This window comes from Abrus precatorius, unplaced genomic scaffold, assembly GCF_003935025.1.
Source record: "Abrus precatorius isolate BTA unplaced genomic scaffold, Abrus_2018 Scaffold11, whole genome shotgun sequence".
NCBI classification, from domain to species: domain Eukaryota; kingdom Viridiplantae; phylum Streptophyta; class Magnoliopsida; order Fabales; family Fabaceae; genus Abrus; species Abrus precatorius.
Genome location: NW_020874303.1, coordinates 8,644,984 through 8,672,956, shown reverse-complemented (window position 1 = coordinate 8,672,956; position 27,973 = coordinate 8,644,984). Strand labels below are relative to the sequence as shown.

Sequence of the window (27,973 nt, the reverse complement as noted above, 5' to 3'; positions counted from 1 at the left end):
GAATGAATACTTGAACTAGACTTTTTTGAAGATACATTTTGTTGCCTACAAATCTGCGATAAAAAAAATTGCATGTTTCCCATTGACATACATTAACAACAAATACATCAGTTGAATCTAAACATGAATAATCAATAAGTACCTAAACATGTCCTAATTCGTAGAAACAACTCATTATCATTTAGCAAATTAATGAGAAATGCTAATAGTTTCCCCTTTATCTAATTCTGCCGAACGAATTCAACAGTAACAACTCGTGATTCCATGCCCACTCGTGATTCTATTAAATGAATTAAACAACTAGATCACCGTCATTCCATTTTTGGTCCTACCATAAAAACCCCTCAAGAATAAACGTTAAATAAAATCACCACTCATGCGTATCTAAATTAGATTTATCCAACTTTGTTCAGCACAGATGTGGGATGTCAAAACGAATAAAAGGCAAAATTAGATTGGAAGGAGAAATGCGACGCAAAATTGCATTTACATGACGAGAATTGATCGCCCATTTACACCTACTCATTGATCTATACTGTCACTGTCAATTAAACTATGGAGAAGTTTACAACACCTGACCCCAAGTCATAATTTGATTATCCGTCAATCACAACAGCTCATGCTTCACCAGACGATGGAGGTCTACGTCCTCCTCGACCTCGTACAGCCCGACCACGAGGAGTAGCCCTTCCACGCCCTCTAGCAATGGTAGAAACCACCCCAGCCTGTCTCAGTTGTGCCCTTTCTCGAGCTCGCTCCGATAAATTAATGGTTGTTGACGTACTACTAATAGGTGATGCCTGCTTTATCTCTTCTGTTTCAGATGCGACACTAGTGGCCCCTTGCCCTTGCCTTGGAACAGGTAAGTTCACTTTGGACGAACTACCTTCTGCAGCACTACTCGTTAAAGTACCACTCTCACTCGCAACAGGGGTAGGCCCTGCCCCCTGATCAGTCTCGCTTGATACGGGTTCATTAACATCAATTAGCTTATCAGAACCATCAGCAACCTCCTCAACCAAGTCACCCACATCGTTCTTATCATCACTTGAAGGCTCAGGAGAATTAATCTCACCGGCCTCTAAAGCTTCATCATCAACCCTAGCCGGGGAAGGTTCAGGGGTTGCAGCAGGCTCAGATTGACCATCCCGAGATTCTTGGTTTTCCACAATGTTAAACAAATCACTACTACCCTCAAGATCTCCAGTATCTGGCAACAATTCTCCTTCTTCTCTCTCACCACTGGGTGCCAATGTTGACTGCTGGCTGTCTGGCTCAGTGTGGTCCCTCTGCATCTCATCAGATAGCATTTTTGTATCAACCGGTTGATCCAAATTATCTTCCAAATTTCCAGTCTTGTCACCCTGTAATGCCTCTTGACTTGTGGCATCCAAGTGTTGTGGATCTTTGGATTCCTCATCATTTCCAACAGCAGTCTCCCCATCTTCATTTTGAGCTTCACCGACTTCCTCATTTTGGGCTTGTGGCAACTCACCACTTTCAAATAATTCATCAGCAACTGGATGACTGCCTGCAAGTTCTGGAGTTGAAGCATGTTGTTCTTCAGCACTTTCTTCTGGGGACTCTGATCCTTTTGACTTCTTCAACACAGGTGCTACAACATCAGAGCTCTTCTCACCAGGTGCCGCTGATTCTTCTCGTAAATCAGAAGTCGAGGTAGGAGCAACACGTTTACGGGCCGATGGTTGAGATGATAGAGCAAAATTACTTTGGGTTTCTACGTCACTAGAGGGCCCAGGCTTGCCCCCAGGTCCTTCAGCATCAGACATTTCTGTGTCACCTTGTGGTTCATCTGGTTTTACCAGTCGAGGCCTAACCAATTTCCTACCTGTTTTACGGGTTTCAACACTGGCTTTGGGTAATGGAAGTCTCTTCTCACTTTCTCCTGTGGCTTTAGGTGGTAAACTGCTTGCTCCAGGGGCTGCCAGAGATATAATGCTAGGGGATTGAGCAGGGACCAAAGAACCTGTCATGGAGTAGTTGTTCCATTCCATTAGTATGACAAGAGGTACAAGGTTAGCATATGAAGAGAACCACTATAAGTAATTATTGAGAAGAACATTCTTTTTCTAACATCCTTCTACTACTCTCTTTATAATCCTAGAACACTTGTTTTCCACAATCTTGATGTGCACAACATTACCTGTAGCAGCTGCAGAACTATCTGTGACTGTTGTTGCATCTCCGAGATTGCTGCGACCTCCAAGTTCATAAAATACTGAATGAGCTTCCTTTTCAAAATTTTCCACAGCAGATATATAAGGAGAAGCGAAGTCATCAACATTGGATCCAGAAAGAAGTTGAACCACATTTGTTCCCTAAAAAAAATTATATATGTATAAAAAATCAAAGACAGTTTCACTTATAAATAATTGAAAATATAAAAGCAAGTGGTAAAGGCTGAGAACATAATCATAAAAAATACCCCTGCAAGCTAAAGCATGTGTATTCACTCAACATAGATTGCACAATAAATCCGTGTTTTAAATCCTTACCTCGGGAAGATTGCCAATAACAATCTTAAGCTTTTCAACTTCATCAGATAGCCTTTTCAGAGCTTCCTTATGCTTCTCAAGTTCATTAATAAACTTTGTTTTCTCCTGAAAGTAAATCAATAAAAGGAGTGAAGCAAATACTTATATTGTATGGTTGATAGAACTGGACCAGAAATAAAAGATGTTAATAGAATAAGCTAACAATGTCTCCTCAACTGAACCAATATCAGTGAATTATCGATAACAGTGGGGCTGAAATGTACATACATACACACACACACACACACACACACACACATACATATATATATATATATATATATATATATAAATGATTAAATTAATAAGTACAGAAAATAAGATATCTCAAGAAATTTCAGAATGCCTGATACTCTCACTCCAAACTTGCTGAAACCTTTCCTACCTCCACTTCTCTCCCTTTTGGTTTTTGTAAATCCTCTCTCTGATCTACCCTCATTCCTTTCCTGCTCACACTAACACCCTCTGACATATAGCTACATTAGTTGCCTGAAATTAATAATTACAATGGGGTCCCAAGCTGCATGTGGATTTTGATACCTTACTCCTAAACTTCTTCCTAAAAGTTGTGTCAGATACAGCTCTGGGGTTTTATCTCAAAATGATGATGTAACAAAAAAGTAATCCTGGTACAGCATCGAAACAAGTATAAAAAGTTGAATTCTTTCAATGCCTCCTACAAAGCTCAATGGTATTTGCATCATTGCAAGTAAGCTATTGAGACAAGATGCAACACTGAAGGTGCTTTAAATTTTAGACATGGGACAGTTATAAGAAAAAAAAGTGTTTTTTTGGACAAGTTACACTAAGAAACTTATTGAAATAAGCTAAAAAGAGCTTATGGAAGGAAACTATTTTATAAGGCCTTCACAAGCTCTTCCAGTTCCAAATGCCCCAATTTCCCATTCTGCATTGAACTCAGATCTCAATTCATGTATGAGGACAACGTCAAGCCTATCTAGATATCAGTACAAATGCAAGACATTGATAGAACTATTTTACCCTCCTAGCTTAACAATCATAAATCATATCCCACAAGATAAGAAGCAACATAATAGGCTCAATTGAAACCAAAGTTTAAATAATTCCATTTAGAGAACAAATTTTAACTATACTGTAATCATTCGCTACTTTTCAACATAAGTCAGTAAGATGAGGTTGTAAAATTTTCATTTTCTTTAACATTTATGGAAGTAGAACTTCTCTCTACTTTCATATCAACAGAAATTAAAAGGCACTAAAGGGGGAAAAATACCTGCTCAACATTGTTGTACGAGTCCTTTATAGCCTTTTCAGTCTTCAGTCGTCTGCTTCTCTCAATACGATTTTCTTCCTTCTCCTTCTTTAATTCATCTCTCAATCTCTCCAGATGTTTTTCCAGAATCTAGCAAACAGAAAATGTCAAGTAAAATTATGACAAAGTTGATCACCCTTCCTCAAAAAGGGAAGGTGATTTTTTTTTAAAAAAAAACACAATTTCAAGTGGACCTGTATTCTGGTGTCCTTTTCCTCCTTCATCGCTTGTTCACCCGTTGTATCACTTGTTGACCTCTTCCCTGATAGACACCATTAAAATTTAATTATAAATTCCAGCAGCAAATGGGAAAAGGACTAAATCTAGAAACAGAGAAAAAAAGGCAGGGGAGAAAAAAGGGTGATTGGAGGAACAAGATTATTACCTTGCTTAATTTCTTCTAATTGTCTAGAAAGTTGCTGATTCTCTTTCCCCAGATCTTCCTTTTCCCTTAACAAACCATCAATTTTCTTCTGGGAGGGTGAAAAAGGAAACAAAGGATGAAAAAAGGTAATGCAACACCAATAATAGCATAAAAAAAAAATCTACAATATACAGTTGTCCATGGAGATTTTATTTTTCAAAAATAAAAACTTGTATAGACCTTAAATTGAGCCAGCAGTTTCTTTTGCTTCTCCACATCCAGTTTTAGGTTAGCCTGTATAATTTAACCATAATACAACAAATGTAAATGAAAAATAAGAAATATCTTTCAAAACTTTCTAGAGAATAATATGCGGGACCTCAACATGCTGAGTATCATTAATTCTCTTCTCTCTGTCTGCAAGTTCCAATCTGCAGTTTGAAAGGTCTTGCTCTAGACGTGAAACAGAATCCTGCTTTTCAGCCAGAAGTTTACTAATTTCCTCTATCTGAGCATCCCTATCTCTTAGCTTATCCTGATGTGATAAAGTAAAAATGATAATAAATTCTAGAAATGATGATACCCCAAATCAAATTGATTAAAATATATAATATCTAAAAATATTTATAAAGTATATACACACACACATACTCACACTAAAATGAACAATTTAGGTTTACATAACAACCTGCAAATCTCTAGCAAGTTTCTTTACTCTTTCATAATCCTCCACATCCACATTTTTGCTTCTTTCATGCAACTGAAGAGAAAACAAAATAAAATTCCAATAAAAACAGAGTAACGCATAGCAATGAATTTTATTTTCAGTATGTCAGAAGGAAATACCTCAGAAACCTTGTGGTTGAGATGGTCTTTTTCAATTTTTAGTGTTTCAATATCTTTCTTATGGCCATCCAGCTCAATTTCCTTTTCCCTCAGAAGATTCTCTAGGTTCTGTGTCTCAGCTCTTGCCTTTTGTGCTAGTTCATGTGATTTCTATCGAGTCAAAAAATATTTGTTTATTGATAACAGGAAACAAATAATACACCATGCAACACGTGTTACCCAAAGATATGCGAAATCCCATAAACTGACTGATGCTATTATGAAAAGTCAACACAGATCAGTGGATAAGCAAGAAATTGCTATTAACGGCAGTTAATGATGGAAGTACTGAGAAAAAAATTCTTTCCTAGCTCATAAGAATGGAATATTCATGTACTTTTTATGTTGAAATAACAACAAAATGAAAAAACCAAAAAGGAAATTGATGATTGACATTGCCATATACCAGACACTCCTCAAAGTTGTGTTTGTTTTCTTCCCTAAGCTGCATGTTACTCTCACGAAGTAAGTTCATTTCTCTGACCTGCAAATGATTTTAAGAAATAGATCATTATTTGATTGATCATATTATCATCAGGAAATATTTTTTAACATTTTTTGGTTTAAAATGATAAACTTATTATGCCATCAAGAAAAAAGCCATGGATGACAAGGAAAAGTAGATTGTGATGAAAGGATTTCGAACCTGAAGCTGCAATGATTTGAACTCTTCTTCAGTAAACAAAAAGGATCTTGATTTTGCATGCTCAGCTTCAAGTGATGCATGTGCTGACTCTGCTGCCTTCAAAGCACTCTCAAGCTACAGAAAACCAAGAGATTTGAAAGTATTATACAACTAAATATATACCCAAATTATATGTTTCATAGATGGTCACAAGGAACTGAATTCAAAATCACATTTATTAGTTTAAGGACCCTTCACATGAACAGGGACCCTTCCCCAAAGGATCTATATGACATAAATGCAGTCCTTTTGCATGATATATCCAATTTTCTAATACAAGCTGCAAAAAGCATAAAAAAGCAAAAGGCTATTGTTTTGGTATAACAAAACAACAAAACAAAAAGTGAACTAAACTATAACATACAATAAAACCCATATCCAGGACTTCAGGCACCAATAACAGTGGAGAACTTCAGTCTCTTTGAATCAAGAAAAAGGAATTTTTTAAGGGAGAAGCAATAAGGTAAAAGTCAAGACAATACAATGACAAGATCCCTGCAACATTACTAATCATTACAAAACCAAATCACCAGCTTCAAATTAGCAGGGAAATCCCAACTGGATATGAAATTTGGTTGAGATACATAAAAATCTATTGACAAGGATAATTACATGTAGATTGGAAGACAATAGGTATTACTTGTGTCAGACAACAGAAGCAATTCATAATGAAATATTAAGTGATAACTCATAATATAAATTTAATATAAATATTAATTGAGTACTTGATGCTTCACCTTGTAAAATGAAGATAAGAAGAGAGATATTAGATATTACTCACAGAAGTCTGATGTTCATACATCATGAAAAGAACATAAGAAAAAAGTACATGATTTTACCTGTGACTGTAATCGTAGCTTTTCCTGTTTTAACAATGAAACTTCTGTTTCAGCCTGTGAAAGTAGAAAACAGTATTAGATAGCCAAGAGATGAACATATAAATAAAATATTAGAAGGACAAAGGTATTTACAATTTCTTTTGAGCGCCGGAGATAATTAACCACATTTTGAAGGCCAGCATCACCAAAGGTATCTGCACTACTACTTCCAGATGAAATACCAGCTGCATTTCGCTCCTTCTCAGCCCATTGAATATGCAAAGCCTCAAGTTGGCTATGAAGTATTTTATTCTGAAGAATGTCAACAAAGTTGTTCATGTAATTAGAATATAACACATGATGTCCTATGTATCTCTAACTTCAATGCAATAAAATTCTCAATATACAAATCATCAATTGATCTCCCACCATGGCATATGGACCAAAAACTAACACCTAGTTCACACAAACACATTCACTCAAAAATATGAGTAAAAATCAACTTAAGACAGGAGAAAATAACAATGAAATTAGAGGATAAATGGATACGAAACCTCCATAAATTGGAAAGGGGAAAATTAAAGAGAGAGAAGATATAAAGGAAGCAAATTTGCCCAATCCCAAATCAGTTGCTAAGCCAACAAAATTATAGAGCAAAATCAATACCAGTTGCATAACAAAATTAAACTCATCAATATTAATAATCCATTTAGCAGATGAATCAAGTTACAGTGAAAAAAAAATTACAACAGGGAAAGAATCATGTAGCATTCATTCATAATTCTGCAAAGGTAGGTTTCTTGTAGTACTGAAGCACATAAAAATTAATGAAAGAAATGTTCTTAATTACCTGTTCATTGATTTCATTGTATTTCTTCTCAGCATCATTCCTAGACTTCTCTAGTCTTGCCTTCTCCTCGTCCCACTTAGCCTTTAGTTCATTCTGTCAAACACATCAATTGTACATCAAGCTATAACAATTGTACATATCAGGAAAATTCCAGGATTAATGGTTGTTGAAAATAATGTAAATAAAGTAACTATGTAAATAAGGTAACTACATAAATAACATAATCGTAGATGGCGTGATTTTAGATAAAAGAATATCATGTAATATTATTATAAATAAATAGCTCTTCTGCATATTCCAACACACAAATTTATCCAATGTCTTCTCATTTCTCTCTCTCTTGACATGGTATCTAGAGTCTAACGAAGAAGCATTCCTAATCTGTGCATTCCCGGCGGGGCCACTGGCCATTGGTGTGTGTGTGTGTATATATATATATGTTTCCAGAAACTGCTTTCATTCATGGTTTCTAGGTAGTTTTTTTATGTCTTTCCCTTGTCAAGTACTATTCCCACTGACGGCCACCATTTTCTGGCAACCTTTCCATTCTCCAACGGCTGGATCAGGTTCACTGTCCCATGATTCATGCTCTAATAATCCATGCCCAACTGTGCCATCCTAATGTTGCCAACTTGAAGCTGCTAGTGCCAAGTCAATAATGATTCTTTTAGAACATGGCCACTCATAAATTGGAAGTGTTTATTTCATGAAATTGAGTTGGCCTGACTCAACCCTAAAAGCATAGCATATGACATGAGGATTGCTCAAACCTTTATAAACTCTACTTTAGTCATATCTATAATTCACAAGGATCTCAACACACACCGCCTTTATCCTCAGGTATGGACCTCCAGACTGTGGAAATTGAAAAACATTTTTTTTTTGTATTAAACTAGGAAAGCCACAGGATCAAATAGATTGCTTCAAAAACTCTACAGGACCAAGCATCAGGAAACCTGAGGGTCTAAGTTCATTTTTCTACAGTTGAGGGCGGCCCAATAATAATATTAAATCTTTGATGAACTCCATCATCTTCAATTGAATTGAACCTAGCTAAACATTAAAAGCTAGTTCGACAGGTAAGGATTTCCTAAGCCTAAAACTCTACTTTAGCCATATCCATAGTTGATGTATGAGCTATAAAATATCTTTCATTCTTGGGCACGTTAGCATAGGAAACATAAAGTAGTGATTACTTAATCAATTCCTGGAAATAAATCGCAAAGATTTAAAATGTTGCTTCCATTTAAACTGCATTACAGTCAAAAACCAAAGCACCAGAAGATATGGCATATTATTCCGACAACAATCAGCATAAAATCAAAACAATGACCATATCATAAGAGTCTCCAATAAACACTTCAGAAACTAAAAGCATAAACAAGCAGAAACAATAGTACTCATACTAAAGTATTGAAAAAGAAACAGGTAATAAAACTAAATATACAATGAATAGGAAATTTTACATTTTCAATTTTCTGAGCATCAGCAAGTTTCCGTAATTCAGATGCCTCCTCTTGCAGCAAGGCTAGTGCTTCAGATGTTTTAGTCAACTCTTGAATAGTTTCAGACTGGAGAATAACCTGAACAATAAGAAAAATCTAAGATTAAGAAAAGATATCAACATAAGCAAAGATTACGCAATACATGTATACATACATCGTCAACAATTAAAAATATAATTACAAACAGAAATTAAAAAATCCATATTTGTTTAGTGAAAAAAAATCCAAATTTGCCATATTGCCAGAACATAAAATCATGGAGAATGACTTATCCTTCATAAAAACCAACTAAAAGAAAACCAAAAAAACAACAAAACAAAGCAAAATTCAGTGAAAAAAATCCACGGGATTTTTGTTTAGTTTTTTGTTTTCATTTCCAATAGATATTTTTCATTTGTAAAAACAAAATGCCAACTCATTTTATTTTGTTTCCAATTTATAGTTTTTTTATAAAACAAGGTTTCAACATTTCCTTGATTTCATCATGTCAAGTTCTTCTACAGGAAACATGATGACAACAAGGTGGCATTTTTTTATCATTTCCTTGTTTCAAAATATTATCCCTAAATGCATGAGTGCGAGTATATGGTTACACGATAAAAAGTCAGACAACAAAGCAAAATTAGCATCAATATATGATTCATCCAACAATTTAATCAACAACAACAACCGAGCTTTATCCCATGTCGGTTATATAGATCACATGACGCTATTATGCTCAGTCTAAACTCAAATTTTCAGAAATATGATTAATCAAAAGTTCTCTTTCAATTACTTCCTCTAAGGTAACAATATAATCAAATAAACAAATTTTACTATATAAAGAATCATTTACCTGTCTTTCGTAATTTGTCTGAGCTGCACGCCATTTCTGTTGCTCCTTGTCCAGGTGTTCTTTCAAACCAGATATTTGAATTTCCATTGCTGAAATTTGAGAACTACATGCAGAAACAATGTAAGATATATGAAATCAAACTAGCAGTAAAGTAGTCACTGCAGTGCAAAGATACAGCTTACGATTTGGTCAAAACTTCCTCTTTGAGATTTGTGATTTCAGACAAAGTGGAAATAAGAGCCTCTTCCTTTCCCGCAGTTGCAGAAGCTGCTTCTTCAGATTTCAAACTAGATTCATTTTCAAGTTCTAAAATCTTCTCCCTAAGTGAATGAAGTTCAGATTCCAGTGCTTTCTTTGCATTGTCAGCCTATATTTGTTTGCAAAGACAATAAGCAAATTGAATAAGTACAACGGCTAATGGCACAGAAAATAGCTTTCAAGATTCAATTATGCTAAAATACCTCAGTCTTATAGTTCTCATGTGCAATTTCTATCTGTTTCAGTGCATCTTCATTCACCTCAGCAATGCTCTTATACTGAAGTGTAAAATGTAAAGCAGTTAGTTTAATTGCAAATTAAGTATAATTAAATTTGGAAAATATAAAATAATAACCTGTAGCATGTGAGCTTTGTTAGCATGTGCTTCCTCTCTCAATTTTTCAATCTCCTCCTTTGCCTTTTGCAATTCAACAACCTAGACCAAGTTCAGCGGAAAAAATGTCAAGCATAAATGCAACACGATGTTTTCTTATTGCAGAGTAAATTATACAGAAAACAGGAAACAAATACAGAGTGTGCTCATGTACTAAATTTCTCGCACAACTCATTTGATCTATTGACATTTTTTTATTAGATTTATTTCATTTATTTTAGTTGAACTAATTCTCCTCCAGACAACAATAAGGAAAAAATGTCAGTTCAAAAATAAGCCAATAGGTTTGTCGGCCAGATGGCCACATGTATCAACTGATGCCGTTGTGTTGTCCAAAATCAAATCATCCAAGAGGTCATTTAGATCTAAATCCTTTTAATGAATTTACTTCAAATCTCATCTAATGAACTCTTCTAAGTGGCACTTCTATTGTCGAAGTCTCACATGTCCAAATCATTTAATGTGCAATTACAACATTTTTCTCATCAACAGGTACACTTCCAACTTTTTCTCTTGTTTCTAATAAATTAATTCAATTTTATCATTCTCGTTTGACCATTCATCCAACATCCATTTCCATCTCTGCAATCGCAATACTTTTCTTATTCTAATGGCTGAACCTTTAATCGACTGACATTTAATACTGTAAAGCATCATTTGTCATGTGGCGGTGTGGCCGCACTATAAACTTTCCTTTTAGCTAAAAAGGTACCTTTCTATCACACAACATCTGAAGCATTCCTACATTTCATCCACCCATCAGAGATACATAAGTTATGATATAATCTCCAATTTTCACCTACGCCCATGCTATCACCTTTTCCAATTTTCCACTTCATTTTGGGAATGACAAATTACATTTTAGTATATACACCAAATGCAAGAAAGGAGGGCAATGGGGATTGAGAAAATTTCTAATTAATTCTTAAATGGTCAAGTTTCCACACACCCTCCAAGACACACTTCTTTTCTATGGTGCAATAATACTATAATATAGTTCCCATGTCTCCATGCAACGTCTATTCATTTACCCATTATGTTTACTTAACTAAATAGTGTGCACTTAAATAATGTTGAACATATTAGTGTATTTCATTTATGTCATAATATATTGCACAAGCAAATGCAAAGCAGTAAAGTGAAATTAATATATTATATTTTACACTCACCTCATCACTTGATAAAGTTGAAGGTCCACCGTCACCATCCATTTCAACAAGCTACATTCAATAATAAAAGAAGTAAGAATTAACTGAATAAATATTATTCATTAATATGCACAAGTAATCTCCACCCAGACTCCATAATCTATCAATAAATTCAACAGATTGTGTCAAAACTCCAGTCAGTTCATTCAGTTACACAATACTCCCTATGATCTGTTTTATAAGGCACCTTTAACAAAAATATACAGACTAATAAAAGTAGTTAAATTTAGTTAGTTTTCTATATTTAAAAAAAATACTACAACTTGCAAATTTTATCCTCATTTAATATCATTTAACGTAAGCATAGTACCAATACTTTAATTTTTAAAATTTGCTCCTTCCTTGCTTGGTATAATTTATGATTCCCACGGTCCCAACAACTCCATTCATTAAGGACAAATAGGAAAAGAAAAATGAATGCTTCATAGGAATAATAAACTGCCAAATAATAAAGACAACCACAAAACCATCTAGATAGCGCCTTATAGAAAAGACCATAGGTAATGTGATAGTGCCTTATAGACAACCACAACTCCATTCTCAGTTTCTTAGTGGTTATCACATCTAATTTTATTAAAAAAAAGGAGCTTTCAAAAATGCAAAATCTGCAAAAACATTTAATTCAAATGATACTAAATAAAACAAAAAAGTCTACAAACTAAACGGAAAGGAGTATAAAGCCTAAAAGTAATAGTTCTAAAGAGACAGGAATCAGTAAGATACTTCACAAATTAACAATACCAATCTAAGAAACATTACCTTGTCATCTGTGGAACCAATTTTTCTTTGAAGACTGGAGAGCTTTGCCTGTGTATAGAGATCGAAGTTAGTCTTTACAATTTATAAGGAATACAACATACAGAAGACAGCAACCTAAAAAATACCTCAGCAACAGCAGCCCTTGATTCAGCAGATGCAACTGCATGCAATGCATTAGCTAACTCTTTATTCATATCCTCAACCTGTCTCATAGTACATTTTATGGTCTGGTCCCGGTCTAGTGTGAGTCTTCGCATATTTTCCCGCTCATCATGCAACTCCTGCTTGGCCTCAGCCCATTCCCTCTGACAAGAGAGAATTTACAAACATGATAATAAATCATTTAAACAAAAATGCCAAACATGCACTCATTTTAAATTAAAAATTATGAAAGAAAATCACATGCCTCCAATTTCTTAATATATTCTTCTTGTTTAGCCCTCTCTGCTGCTCTTGCTTCCTAAATTTTTTTCAAAAAACCATATAGAAAGTTTTAAGGAAACGTGAAATTAACACAAATCGGTGTTTGATAATAATGAATAATAACCAACCTCTCGAACTTCCTCAGCACTCTGTATGGTACTCAAACTAGCCTGCAACATTGACCATAAGAATATGCAAATTTATAGAATATAAAAAAAAATGAAAACAATGCTGACCTGCAAGCGCTGCACCCTTTCAGATAAACTGCAAACCTCATCAGATGCTCTCTTTTCAGCATTTGAAATGACTTCCTTTTCATGCTTTAAAACAGACAACTGAAACAAGGATAAGGAATGAGTTCAAAGCAAAAAAAAGGTACATATCAGTTCAAAAGCTCAAAATTTAACTGGAATAAAATATTAACCTCCATTGAAAGTTTCCGAGAAAGCTCCTCAGCAGCATTCAATGACTCAGAGCTCTCACGCAATTTTCGTTGGTAGTCAACAACCAGCTGAGAAAATTCAACATTTCTTTCTAAAATGCCTTTCACTTCAGCTTTCTAAAATATCATCCAAAAAAATAAACAAATTAGAACCATACAAACATGAAAGGTCAAAGCATTTAATATTACAGACAAGTAATTGCCTGGTGTTCAAATTCTTTCACAAAGCTCTCAAGTCTCTCTTTAGCAAAATTTGCTTCCAGTGTCCTCTTGTCACGTTCTGATCTTAATATAATAATCTCACTCCTGAAGAAAGATAGAAACTCAGATTTAGAACACCGATTATGCTATAGAGAAAGCATGAATGTGTAAACAGATCACGCAAAAAATTTAATTATTCACATATCATTTGTCTAATAAGCATTAAGATTGCTTGGTCATAAATGCTTTAAAAATAGAACAAAAATAATATACATGAAAAAGGGTATTATAGTTATGTACACATGCACAAAATTTTCTAACAAGGGATAAGCGTATATAACTTCAAAATTGAAAAAACATTGTTATATCCAGAATTCAACCAAAGTAAAACCTTTTGAGAGTTTCCCAGAATTATATATTACTTCTCCATAGACAGCAGGTTAAAAATCATAAATAGTTTATCTATGACGCCCAGATACTTCAAAACAGCAAATGTATCCGTGTCAGACACGTATTCGATACCGACACGCGTCCAATACATCTAAATACTTATCTCAAAAACATCTATAATTTAATTTATTTTTAAAAATTAATTTCTAACCTAATATGGCTTAGATACAATTGGAATATGGTTCCCAATCATTTGATACAGTTTAGAATTTAGATAGAATTAAATAGTAAAAAGGCAGGACCTTCTTTTTGTGATAGTTCTATATTTCTTTTAGATAGAAATACTAATTCTTTTGTAAAATTCTAATTTGAATAGGGGGTAAAGTATGTAATTTTTTTTGTGTTTATAGTAGGAAAAATATTTTGACTTAGTTACTTAGACAAAGGAAAAATATGATCTCATGTATTTTTTTTGTAAGATGTGATCATTGATATCCAAATATAACACATTAATATAAATGAATTATTAATATCTCCTTATAAATATTTTGTATATGTATAAAGTATGTTATTTCTTTAAATTCATATTAACGTATCTAAGCCGTATCGTATCTTGAATTTCAAATTTTTTCCGTATCCCCGTATCCGTATCGTATCCGTGTCATACTAAGTATCTAGGCTTCATAGCAGTTTATGCTATTTATACAATTAGAAATCAAAAGAGGAAGCCTTTTATACACCCACATAATGGACAGGAAACTCACCCTAGATCCTGCATATAGCAGGAACTTTATAGTATCACCTACATTTTAATAGTCCCCATAACTGTTGAAGTTAAATTCAGAAGCATGTTCAGGTTGTTTATTATAATTATAATCTTCTCTTTCCAGCCAATTAGACACAAAAATTTAATACATAAAAACAGACAAATCATATACATCTACATTACATTTTTCAAAAAAATGTGTCACAAGTCTGCAACCTTACCTAGACTTTGCTAGATCATCATCAAGGCATCTCACACGCTCAGCAGCTTTTTCAAGGGACTTCTTAGCAACCTCCTATGAAAACAATTACATACATTAGAAGTGTTAAAAATTAAACCTTTCATGAGAATTCACCTAACAACAAAATGCTTTTTGGAGAGTTAGTTCTTAACATAACATCAGAGCAGAAAGAACTGAGACGCTACAACACAACAATGTAAGGAAGCATAACATAAATAGGCAATAAATATAGAACAGACAAATGACTAAACCAATTTTACAAATTAACACAATCTCATACTCTTAACATAAAAGTTGAAATTGAGCACTAGGTATATAATGGACTTGTGCATTCTGCACACATCAGCCCAAAGGAATCTTGCATGTGGGATGTCATGAATGAGTATGACTCCATTCATAAGCCTTCCCCTAATAACTTAAACATTTAGCAGCACTGATCCTTTACAAGAAGTATGAGAGTAGAAGTAATTTTCCTATGTTTCCCAACATTATCTTTACCTGTGAACTTTCAGTTGAAGTCTTAAGGTTGTTTCTTCCAACTTCTGCAACAGCTGAAAAATTCAACAGTCTATGAGGTGCAGATACTTGTCTGACAATATTCAGCGGAAGTGCAAGACAGCTCATTTACAATAGTCTAACAAAATACTTGTGTACAAAAGCAAAACCAATCAAACAAGCAAAAATTTAAATCAATAGATTGCATTACGGTCAGATCTCAGCCAGCAAGCAAACAAGACCAACATGTAAGGATACAAAATCTTTTCAAGTAATTGACCTAAAAGTAAGTTGAGCCAGAAGCAATTTATTCTAGGCACACACAAAAGACACAATAGAGATATGGTAGAAATCATATGTTTATTAATGATTCTCCCTTGATAGGAGGTCATATCCAAGTGACTAAGATTATCTATATATAATCTAAAGAACCAGAACGCATGACTATAACACTGGACAAGATCACAGGCACAAATACAATAATATGGAAAATTCTAAAAGACCCATTTATCTAATTCTTATGACATGTCACCGGTATTGGCATAGAAGTTTTAAAATATGACTAATCAAATTCTTATGAAATCCCAACAGTATTGTGGTAGGAACTGATTTTATAATAAGACAATTAGAAGGAAACAATCAGAAGCAAGCTCCAAGAAAAGTACACACTACAATGGAAATACAAAAATGAAAAAGAAAGAAGATATTAGAGAAGCAAGAGTGCTTTCTCTGCCCTATGGTTTTAGCCACCTCCTCGTTACACACATGATTTGATAATGTTAAATGCCATCCCAAAATGATGTGCAATATTGCTTAAATATCATCTTAATTCAGGTATCATGGGTTTCAAACATTGAAACCTACACACCAGACCCAAAACTTGAAAATCCATAAACAGATAAAGTAGCACAATCCCTAAGCTTCTCTAAACCCCTTTTGCATTATCTAAGTTTCAGATGTACACAGTTTTTACTTATAACTTCAGATGCACACTGCATAAACTCTATTTACATTGGATTGCCCTGTGTCATTCTTGAAATAAGGTGATTTGTAAAATGTTTTCCCTTGGGGCTAGGGGAGCACAGCATCATCCCCATTACTATAACTTGTTAGCAAAGTTTTCTCAAATATTCAGAAAGAAGAGCCCTATTAAGCTCCTATTCTTACACAAAATTTATTGCACTAGAAACAAGGAAAAGGAAGCTATATTTCAGAAACCTGCAAGAGCGTCTGAAGAATGGGTATGAGATAAATGAAGATTATGCTCCTCCTCATACAATCTCTTATACATCGCAACCTGTAAGAAGTAGGAATCATAAGTACAAATTTAGAGGCTCAAATAGTAACAAGAAATGCTAGTAACACATCCTCCAACATTCTTTTCAACACAACAAATTCTCATAATAATAAAGAATGGGATGCTACCATTTCTCATAATAACAAAAACAAAATAAGTAAATCAGGTCATTCAGACCAATTGTTACAACCAAATTCTATATAGATCTAGTGTTTTAATCCCACCTGGACCTGTAAGGTAATTTTCTACCATCTAAGAAAAACCTATCGCTTCCCAGGTTGCAGAAGTGCTATTATAACCAAAAACAAAAACATTTGTAAAAGCTTACAGATGTATGAAGCGCTTCAATCATGTGTCCTTGTTCTTCTGCTCTCTGCAGAACAGCTGCAACTTTAGAAGCAGCTTCTTCTGTATGCTTTTTCAGTTCAATTCCAAGCTTCTCCTACAGTTTAATAGTACAAAAACAACAATCAAATATCACAAGGGAGTTTGCAGGCTAAGCACGATGATGGAAAAAAATTTCGTTTCCAACAAACCTTGAATTCCACCTCCTGATTTTCAATCTGGCCAGAAAGACTACGAACAAGGCTTCTAAGCTGGACATTCTGCTCAACTAGTCCATTAATGTCCTTGAAGGTCAACTGCTTCCAAATTTCAATTGAACACATTTAACAAGAAAACAGACAAGTTCAAGAAGAACATGACAGACAAAAATAAACCCAAAAACAGCTTACAAGATGTTCTGAAATGACATCTTCAGCTTCAGTCTGTGTACTTGTCCTTGAAGCAATATTTGGAGCATCATCAACAATATCACACCCAACTGACCCACAACGAAGTTGTATGTCTCGGCATTCCTTCAAAAGTACGGTCACCTGTAAAATATCAATCATCAATCAACATGTTACGAGAACACATAAGCACTTCCATGAGGATAAAACAATGACCTTGATTACAATAATGCAGTAAAACTTAAATAAAGATCATCCAAAAACAAATTTATGGATCAAACAGTTATTTCTTAACAAGCTAAAAGTTTTAGCTTCAAAACAATCACAATTTATGCATTGAATAAGTGGAGTAAAAGCTCTTTGATTCCTACTTGCTACATACAAGAAAAGGGAGATATTCAAAATTTTGCAAACTACAAAATATCACAATGTGATATTATGAAAACAGGTGATTGAACATAGACAAAGAGAAGAAACTGAAATTGCAAAGAATCAATTTGATTTTATACTAGAAAGGCCTATTGTAGAAACTACACATCTTCTAAGGAAGTTGAGGGAAAAGTTTCAAAGCATAAAAAGAAACTTGTATATAATTTTTGTTGACTTGAAAACACATATGATTATATGCCAAGAAAAATGTTGTAAGAAGCTTTGGAGAATATATGAACATTCAGCTCCACATTTGCAACAACTAGCTATCAAAATTTTGAGCTTGACATGTAACGCATTCAAATGTGAACACAACAGGAGTGTTTTTGAGCAAGTAATTTCTCATCTCTTAAGCCTAGTATTTTCTTCTAGAAATTAGAAAGAAACTAATACTTTTTTAATTACACTTACGTTACATATTTATTCAAAAAAGAATAGGTTTGATCATAAAAAATTACATGACTTGGTTTACGTAAAATATAACCAATAACTCAAAGAACGTTACAATCTTAAAGATGTATGATGCTGAGTTTAATGAGTGGTTGGTTGAAGAGATGGATGATGATGCTTATGATGAGGATGCCAAAAATGATTTAGTTTTTTATGGTGATAACACTTTAAATTGGATAATTGTTTATGAAGCTTCTGAAATTGAAGAGCCTAGAAAATATACTAGGTGTCATCCTAAAAAAAAAGAAAGAGTCCATCAAGTGATATTACTATAAAAACTGCAAAAGTTTCCAAGATCAAGACATATTCAACAGCAAAAAGAAAGAGAAAATGGAAATTGGAGATGATGATGATGATGAATAACAAGATGAAGAGATGTCAGAAGAAAATCTGAGAGAGAAGAGGAGTAGGGATATGCCTTGATGAATGAGAAAGATGATTACATTGGAGTTGAAGAAGAGGACTAAATTGATAATCTTGTTTTTAATGTTAACTTGACATTTGATGACTTTTTATTTTGTATTAAATTATGCTTTAGATTGTGGGTTATGCTACTTATATTTTGAGTTAATTCTTTTCTATCATTTCCTAAGTTATAATATTTTTTATATATTTTATTATAACCAGCCATGGCAGCCGCCATAACTTTATGGCAGTTTTTTGGATTTTCTCCATGACCACCATCTGCCATTGATAACATTGGTCATGGTGTTACATTGACGACAACAAGAAGACAGACTACAACCTAAGCTCAAGAATAAATAACTTCATGAAATACATATATATACAATAAACATAGTAAACTTCTAGGAAAACGTGGATGCTTTACAGTTTACCTGTTTTCGAAGGTCGTCTGTTTCTTTCTGTGCAAGATTATAATCACGTTCACGCCTTTTTATGTCAACCTGCAAGAGATACAACTAAGAAAACAAGAAACCAAAAAAACTAGATGTGGATGAAACAGTAATTTATGTTTTAAACCTTCAGTTCTTGGATGGTTTTCTCTAAGTTGGAATTTTGATCAAGGGAGTTTTGCAATTTCTGGTTCATCAAGGAATATGCATCAGCCATCTTTTCATGTTCCACTGCAAGAACAGTACATATATTTCAATGAAAAAACTATGGCATTGATAGACCATGCTAGCACAGGTTCTCTTCATCATTCACATCGGACACCAATGAGTTTTGCTTGAAAATGCCTTACACAGCCCATTTAAAACTCCAAAATGGATTATCTGATCCTTGTATAATTTCCCCAATAAGCAGTGCAAATAAAATTCTTAGTTAACAAGACCACCAGTCCACCACCACCAAAATGTAAGTAAAAAGGAGCAAGCACAAAAATAGCAACCACCCACTATTGGCCCATTCACAATAGAACTAAATAATATACAATCAACAAAACAAAGCAGTAGAATATAGATGCAAATCTACATTTCTATTTTCTAGTTAAACTTACTGCAGAACAATTACGACAGGGATTGGGAATTTGGGATTTAATGATACTTTATTCTTTTAAGTTCACAACTTAGTCAATAAACACCCATTCAACCCAACAGCAAGATATACCTCTTTCATCTACTATGGCTTCTGCTTTCTCTTCTAACTCATATAGCACCTGAAAAGGTTAATACAATATTCCATCATCTTCAACATAAATGACAGGCAACATGGAAGTGTGTACTGTTAATAAATTAAATTGTTGCAGGAAAAAAAAAAAGCATTCTAGTTAACAGTAAACAATAGTAGAAACAAATGCCATAAAAAAGTTTGCAATGGAATGAATATGGTTTGCCATTCATAAAACATTACCCTTGGACATCAGCATAACACAGCAGAGTTGTAGTAAATCAATTAATCTCCAAATTCATATAATCAATTCACAAGCATTCTTCAAGGAGGTGCAGTCTGGTGGAGTTTATTCTCTTTGTATGATATTTCACTTTAAATTTTAATTTTATTCTTTTTATTATCATGAACATTTTGGATAAATTACAACATATATTAGAATAGATCATCATTTGTATAACATTGTTAGTTAGTTGAAGTCATGGGAAAAAAATTATTATCTGTGTATCAATTTTCTTAATTGTGATATTTAACACTAGTTTAATAGACTTGCAAAACATGCAAGTTTGACAAATTATGTGTTGTATTGGATCTTAAGTCTATGACTTATAAGTTTATGTTTAATTAAATATAAGTGATTTAGAGATTAATTTATTTATCTATGTTATTTTCTATTATATATATATATATTATTTTCTATTATATATATATATATATTATTTTCTATTATATATATATATATATATATAAGTATAATTTGCTTCAAACCACTTAAGGTACACCAAACCACAAAAGAAAAATAACGAATTAATACCAATTTTTGTTCCTCCATTGGTAAACACATCAAGATAGAGAGCTTTAGTGTCAATTCTTGACATCAAATCAGACCTTCTCGAAATACCAAATTGATCCCAAAAATATTACTGAAGGACCATTTAGGAGCTTTGATAACAAAAAATTACTATCTTTAGAGGAACAAATGATGGTTATCTGTTATCCAAAATTTAATAATGAACATGCTTACATATATATAACAACAAATAATTCAAATCATTACAGACCTATTCATCAAAATGCTTTTTTTCCTCTGTTATAAACGACCAAACAGAGAAGAAGAAACATTTTAAGAAATGTGATATTGTATTAGCCCTCTTTTGAGGTTATATATAAAAAAATGCAACAAATTAACCATACCCGTTGCAGTATTGCCTCTGATTCCTTCCTTCCCATTTGTTCATGTCTCAGTGCATCAACAGCCTCTTGATATTTTGCATACATTTTTGCCAACTTCAACAAATAAAGAAATACAGTAAGATTTAATTATATAAATAAAGTGAAAATTTTGTGCCAGTATTAAAACGTAAAACTTTAATAAATAACTCACACTCCACCCATCTCGCAGAAGTGAAGCAGCCAATGCTGTTCCAGAAACACCAACAGGAATTTTCGGGACTAGTAAGTTATTTTCCTCAACCATGCCATCAGCTTCAATTGACGCCAGCCACCTTTAAGAACACAAGTTAAGTTGTATAGAAGCAAAAATGGCCTAAAAGTTACCTCTTGATCATTGCCATGATTAGGTATGTTTTCATACCTTAATGCAAAAAAAAGGTTGGAAAGAAATTCAATTACATATGCTGATTACGGACAAAAACATAAAAAATGCAAAACACAACTATCTTCCTATGCTATGCCTTCACAGAGAATTTCTCAACTGACAATTAAAACTTCTAAGATATTAGGATTATTTTGTCACTAGTGTCATTTTAATACTAGTAAAGTTGTAGATCAAATTACCAGTATAAATAGGAGTATTATATTAGATTGAAGTATCATCACACAACATCTAATATTCATATTTTCAGTTTACAATCGATATCCATCTTTCTCTCTGATTTCCTTTTTTACAACCATCCACTTCAAAGGGTCTACCCTATCAACTGTGTTGACTCCAAGTCGCTCTGTTAATTCTTCCTGTTTATTTCCATGAAAGTCAAATAGCAAGAAAGTCATCTTTTCGGCTTGGGGCAAGGAGGTTGAGACAAATTGTTTTCATTTTACTGTTTATTCAGTCAATTGTGGCTCCTATTCTGTTTTCCAAGACAAAAACTCATGGGTGGTCGCTGGCAGTTCAAGGTCAATCATAGTCTCCTGGTGCCAGAAACAGGCGTGAGGTAGTTACTAGCTAGTGACTGAAATAGAACCCCTCTACTTTGTTAACAGTATTTCAAGTTTGTTTTAGCATCAAAGATGGTTTTAGGTTGAGATTTAGATTCTGACTTATCACAGTGCTATTATTTTCTGGTTATGGTTTTGGCTTCCTGTTGCTAACTGTTGGGATCATACTGTTTGAGACATGACAGGTTCTACAAGACCTGTTTGATTTATTGTAAAAAAGCCTACTGTAGATTACAGAAACCTGAACTTAGCAATGGTCTCTGATTTGACAAGAGTAGATTCTGGATGGTTGATAGTTTGGAGTGTTCATTTCTTGTTTTGCACTATGAATCTAGTGTTCTGTCAGTATACTCTTTCTGGGTTGGCTAGACATCATTACAACAACCTATGGTGGCTGGCCACTATTCTGGTGAGGTGCACCAGTGATTCCAGCCCATGCAAGATATGTTAAGGTTTTTCATACCCTTTAATCTATTGATGTTGTTAATTTCAGTTATAGTTTGGTGATCTTTGCACCCTGATCCTGCCTTCTTGCAAGCCTAATCCAGTTTACAGGTTTCTTTCTTCTTCTAATCACTGCTATGGATACCAGCAATCACAACCATTGCAACCCAGGTAGTCATCTGAATTTCTTGTCTTTCTGCCAGCCATGGTGTGATTCTTGTGCTGTTCGGTTATTTCTTTTGAAACAGTGACATTCTTTACAAAGGATTATTTCTCTTTGATCTCTTCTTCGATGTCACGTCTGCATTTTTCTTCTCCTGCTTGGCTCTGGTTGGACATTGAGTGGTCCAGCATTTGTCTTTTCATTTTGTCTAAGCTATGTTCAGATGGTTCAGTATCAGTTGGTCGACTGAGCTTATCTTCTCTCCTTAGGGTCAGCTTCCAATTAAAATAGAGAAATAGAGTTCACTTCTTCTATCCTGTCTGACTGTTTGGCCTCAAGTTTCTATTGAAGGTTGCTACAGTTTTTGGAATCTATACTGAATTTAAGGCCATGTTTCGACCTTGATAGTCAGGGGGGAAGTAAGGGTTGCTCATTTGTTGGGATATCTGATTGAGTTATTATGGTGTGAATATTTCAGCTGTATACTGTGTTAACATATACAGAGATGATCAGTGGCGTTAAAATTGCAAGGGTTTTGTGATGCAATTAATGAGATTGTGGTTTGAATACTTTGGCCACTGAGGAGAAGAAAGATTAAAGACTCCAAAATTGTCTCATTTTGCTTGGGAATTGGGATGGGCATGAAGCACAAGCTAGGACTTAATGTGCCAACTGCCAAGTACATTGCCAAGATTAGTGCTGTAGGGGAAGTAATAGCTCCTAAGTTGTGTTGAGATTGGCTAGGGATACTTGTTTTTAGATTGTATTTGCTACTTGTAATTACTTGTTAAAGAACTTGGGCTCTCATACTGGATTACTTGACCAAATCATTATTTATTAGCATCAGTATCAATAAGAATATTAGGTTAAGGAATTGTAACACATTACATCTAACAATCATATTTTCAATTTACTGTGATGATAGCCATTTTTCTCTCTTGTCCCTCTTCCCTAACCCTCAACTTACAATTCCCTAACCTTCATGGCTAAGTAACTTAATTCTGGTACCCACAAGCACAACATCCCACAGAGTGGAAGTGGCAGATTTATGCATATTTCAGCACTTCTTCACAACAAATCAAATGAGTACAAGATTTTCAGTAGCATAAAAGTTATAATAATGCTGCATCTCATGGGCTAGAAATCTCAACAACTTATGCCATGACAAGGAGCACATTGGAAAATGAGTAAAATCAAGTAGTTTGAAAGAACAAAAGGGTAATGAAAGACATACGGTTCAGTAGTGAAAGTGCTGAGGGGAAGGTTACTCAATTCATTCGTTTTTTTCCTTGTCTCAATTTCAGCTTCACACTTTTCAAGCTTTTGTTTCAAATCAGTGACCTCCTACAAGCACCCATATAATAGACAAAAAGCACAGTTATTTGTGCATTCAAGAACAAAACATACGTTGAGTAGATAACTACACAAAAAATAAAATGAGAGCAACAGCAACCCAATGTCGCCCAAGTATTCATTATTTTCAAGCATTACCTGCAACAACCTAAAAATTTCTGGAACCACGCTATTAAATTTTTCAAAGCAGCAAGTTCACATCAATTATTATTTCCTCCAAAATAACTAATTTCATATAAGGGGGAGGCCAACAAACACTGAACATTGACACATGCCTGAGGAAGAATAAATACCTTTTCAACTTGTTTTCTGGAAGATAATTCCTTCTCAAGTTTCTCTTTATAGTCATCTTCAACTTGCTTTAGGCGTGACTGTTTAAAAACAAGTAACATTTAAAAAATGAAAAAAAAATACCCAAGCATTTTAATTTCCAATTTGACCAAATCCAAAAATTAGAAAATAGTGCAATAACAAACTACAAACTTCACCTCCATTGCTTTTATCACACCCTCTAGGTCTGCTGCTTTTTTGGACCATTCCTCAGAACTCTCTTTATATAGCTCATTAAGCTTATTAACCTAAAATTGGGAAAATTCAAATTTAAAACACAAGATAAAATACACAAGAATTAAAAATCATGGCTCATTATTTTGAGAATACATAAGAGTTCATAAATTGTCTAGACAATTCCACTTCCACATCTACAATATATACATTTGTGTCCCCAAACACAAATTTGGATATATTATTCTTTTCACTTCTCTTTTGATCTTCTGCTCAAGACAGCTTTGAAGGAATTACCATGTCAGATAAGCAAAGCAATGGATAACATTATTGCATTCTAAGTTTATCAAGAACATCCTTGAACATAGGGCGCACTTGGAAATAATTTATAACTCCCTTAAAGCTCTTTTCAACTTATTTTTGACAAGCTTTTTCATATAGTTTCTTAAAATAAGTTCTTTCTTTTAGTTTATTCCATCAAGTTTCATAATTAAATTTATACCATAAATCGGCACGTCATAAGAGCTATTTGAATACACACTTAATTAAGTTTTATACCTAAACACACCCATAGGTGCTTTAAAGGGTCTCGTCCTCATCATAGTTGAGCTTCATCTCTGTTTTTTCAAAAATTTTACTGTAGATTATATAATGTTTGGCATACTACAAATACAATGACCCAATAAAAGTAGGCCATATTTTTGTTATATGAGATGGTCTTTCAATTCTGCCACATCTGTAAACAGATGGACAGTGGGTGAAAGCAGGACTGAACTATTTCCTCATTCTAGATAGCCAATCAGGCAAAAGTATGAAGATAAAATTTTAGGTCCCATAAAGTAGACGACAGTAGCATCATGGTGAGACTGAGGTAGCAAGCAGGCAACGAATGTCTAGGTTACATGAACAATAGGTGATGGGCAAGGAAACCAACATTGCCTTCATTGTCCACTTTAGTTTGAGGTTAAAAACCAAAGTAGTTAATGGCAGAACACATCATTAAGCAACCACTCTCAAAAAGACTACAACAGAAATAATGAAAGGCCTTCAATATTTACTAGAATATATGATTGTGTTTGGCTTCAATCCTTTCCCAACCTATGAATGAAATTTGCTAAGGTATATGATCATAGAAAATTATCTTTGAGCCACATGCTATAAATCTATGGTGTTCCACTTCATCATCATTTCCAAGCACTGTAATACCAACTAAAATTGTGAACGAAAGTGTCTTCTGTTTCATTGATAATAAAAATAATAATAATAAATATTTAATTCTATTTGAAATAATATAGAATAATGAATAAATAAAGAAAAAAAAGACCTCATTGGGGATAATGCATTTATAGACCCAATTATTTCATTTAGTGATTATTCATTTGCTTTTCCCCATAACAACTGTCATTGTATTTGTCACTATAACCTAAAATAGAACTATCAACTAAAATGTTGCGCAAGTAGAAAATTTGATAGTAATTAAGCTAAATCCAATAGCTAACCTATATTAGAGCCATATTATAAAAAGATCATTCAAGTTTTTTTTTTAAGAGGGGGGAGAGGGGGGGTTCACTCATGCCAAAGCTGGTCATAGTACTCACAGTGGAGAGTTCAGCAGATAACTGCTCTTCATTGGCTGCAGCAGCATCTTTAGCTGAAATTAATTCCTACAAAAGTAAAAAAATAAAAAATAAAATAAAAAAATCAATCAAGCAGCAATTGAGATAAAAGTAATCCATTCATCACGTTACAAGATAATGAATGGAGCATTTTCAACCTCTTGCACAGATTTAAGCTTCATTTCTAGCTCCCTCACTCTATCCTTATTCCACTGTAGAGATTGAGAACATTCACTGAATTGTCTCTCTACCTAAAAGTGTTGGCAACAAATCAATATCGTTAAAGCAAGGAGATTAAAACAAATTAAAATTCAAAAAAGAAAAGTTAATTTTCAATTACAATATTAAACTCACATCTGCAAGCTTAGAAGACATATCAGCATCCAATTCTGTGTGTTTTCTGCGCAGCTCAAAGAAACTGTTAACTTTTGCAGTCAACTCCTCGTTAAGCCAAGCATTTTGCTTCTGAACTATCTCCTTCTCCTGCTTACGCACATTATATCATTATAGAGAAAGAAAAATGCAAGTTTTCACTCCAGATAAAACATAAGAAAAGTCCAGTCCATAACAAGAGCAATATAGTTATATAGATGATCAGACACATTTTCCATTTAGGAAAACAGCATAGCAGAGTCATTTACCGTTATCATACGCCACTACTATGATCCATTCAGAAAAGAGTTATTAACCAAATAAAACAGTCAGTCAGTGAAGGAAACCAATACCACTAGTAATCCCCTCACACATAAAATCAAAAAGGGAAACCATATGAAAGTTAAAATAAATGCAAACCCCTTAAAAGGACCTGTTCACGGCGAGTGCAAGCAGCCCGGCATCGCACCAATTCTGCCTCAACTTCACTCAAACGAGCCTCCTTATGAGCAGCATTTTCAGTTAAATGAACCTTCAACAATACCATTGAAACACAATAAAACACATCAACAAAATCACAAGACATTCACCAAAAAACCAAGCCATATTAAAGCAAACCAAATTAAGGCAAAGAAACTCACAATCTTATCAAGATAACTCTTGATGGTCGCATTCTTCTCACTAAGCTCCAAATCCTTCTGCTCGTTCAACTCAATCAACTGCCTCTTTGACTTGTGCAGCTCCCCCACCTCCGTTCTCAACCGCTCTATCTCCCTATCCTTCTCAACCTACAAAAGCCAAAAAATCAAAAACAAAAACATTCCAATCACAACAATTACAAGCAAGAAAACGTTTCAAAACGTTCAGAACGGTTCGAACCGATTGCAAGTGGATTTGGTGCTTCTGCGATTGCGCCTCGGAGAGCTCGCGGAGGCGTTGATCGAGGGACGATTGAAGCTCGGAGACGTGCGACTCGAGCTTGGAGAACTCGGCGGCGAGGGAGAGGTACTTCTGCTCGACGAGGGAGCAGTTCTGCTCGGCGTTGATGTCGGCGGCGTCGGCCTTGGCGCGAACGGTGTCAAGCTCGTGGAGGAGGCCGCGGATGTAGGCGTCAGCCTTGGCGGCGACGGCAGCGGCATCGCCGGAGCAGCGCGAAAACTCCTCGTCGGAGATGAAGAGGGGCATCTCGTGTGCCCTAATCGGAGAGTTCGGAACGAAGAGTGGAAATGATAGAGAGATAGTAAAGGGAAAATGGAAAAGAGACGAGAGAGGGAAGTGAGAATTTGAAGAGGAAAAGAAACGAAGCGTAGCGAAGCGATTGTAAAAACGAGAACAAAGTGAAACTCGCTAGTTTTGTGGATTCCCTGGATTTTACGGAATGGGCTTCAGCTTCAGCCCCCGTTGTAACTCACTTAACGATAAACAAAATTTGTGCTTGAACCAAAAGAAAATTGTGTTGTTAAAAAAATAATTAAAAAATTTATCTAAAATTTAATATT

At 34.3% G+C, this 27,973-nt stretch overlaps 1 protein-coding gene across 2 annotated transcripts; it reads right to left on the bottom strand.

Moving 5' to 3' along the window:
- Nucleotides 1–19: 19 nt before the first annotated feature.
- On the bottom strand, nucleotides 20–27,860 carry LOC113855426 (nuclear-pore anchor). 2 transcript variants are annotated; one of them, XM_027487065.1, is made up of 48 exons: nucleotides 27,354–27,860; nucleotides 27,116–27,262; nucleotides 26,908–27,006; nucleotides 26,457–26,585; nucleotides 26,261–26,353; nucleotides 26,085–26,150; nucleotides 24,471–24,560; nucleotides 24,276–24,353; nucleotides 23,864–23,973; nucleotides 21,229–21,349; nucleotides 21,039–21,131; nucleotides 19,845–19,893; nucleotides 19,257–19,360; nucleotides 19,112–19,180; nucleotides 17,400–17,540; nucleotides 17,202–17,306; nucleotides 16,994–17,107; nucleotides 16,587–16,665; nucleotides 15,372–15,424; nucleotides 14,854–14,927; nucleotides 13,479–13,581; nucleotides 13,258–13,392; nucleotides 13,070–13,168; nucleotides 12,962–13,003; nucleotides 12,817–12,870; nucleotides 12,536–12,715; nucleotides 12,411–12,458; nucleotides 11,613–11,663; nucleotides 10,405–10,485; nucleotides 10,253–10,327; nucleotides 9,974–10,158; nucleotides 9,792–9,894; nucleotides 8,918–9,034; nucleotides 7,452–7,544; nucleotides 6,755–6,913; nucleotides 6,623–6,676; nucleotides 5,745–5,858; nucleotides 5,505–5,582; nucleotides 5,060–5,209; nucleotides 4,902–4,973; nucleotides 4,593–4,748; nucleotides 4,454–4,507; nucleotides 4,235–4,322; nucleotides 4,044–4,111; nucleotides 3,811–3,939; nucleotides 2,517–2,621; nucleotides 2,165–2,339; nucleotides 20–1,987 (listed from the first exon to the last, which is right to left on the bottom strand). In XM_027487065.1, exons 1-48 carry the CDS (start codon nucleotides 27,657–27,659, stop codon nucleotides 618–620), a joined length of 6,258 nt encoding a protein of 2,085 aa, XP_027342866.1. In that variant the 5' UTR covers nucleotides 27,660–27,860; the 3' UTR covers nucleotides 20–617. The 2 variants fall into 2 exon arrangements, with proteins under 2 accessions (XP_027342866.1, XP_027342867.1); XM_027487066.1 differs by having other exon boundaries at nucleotides 23,864–23,970; nucleotides 27,354–27,796.
- Nucleotides 27,861–27,973: the final 113 nt, after the last annotated feature.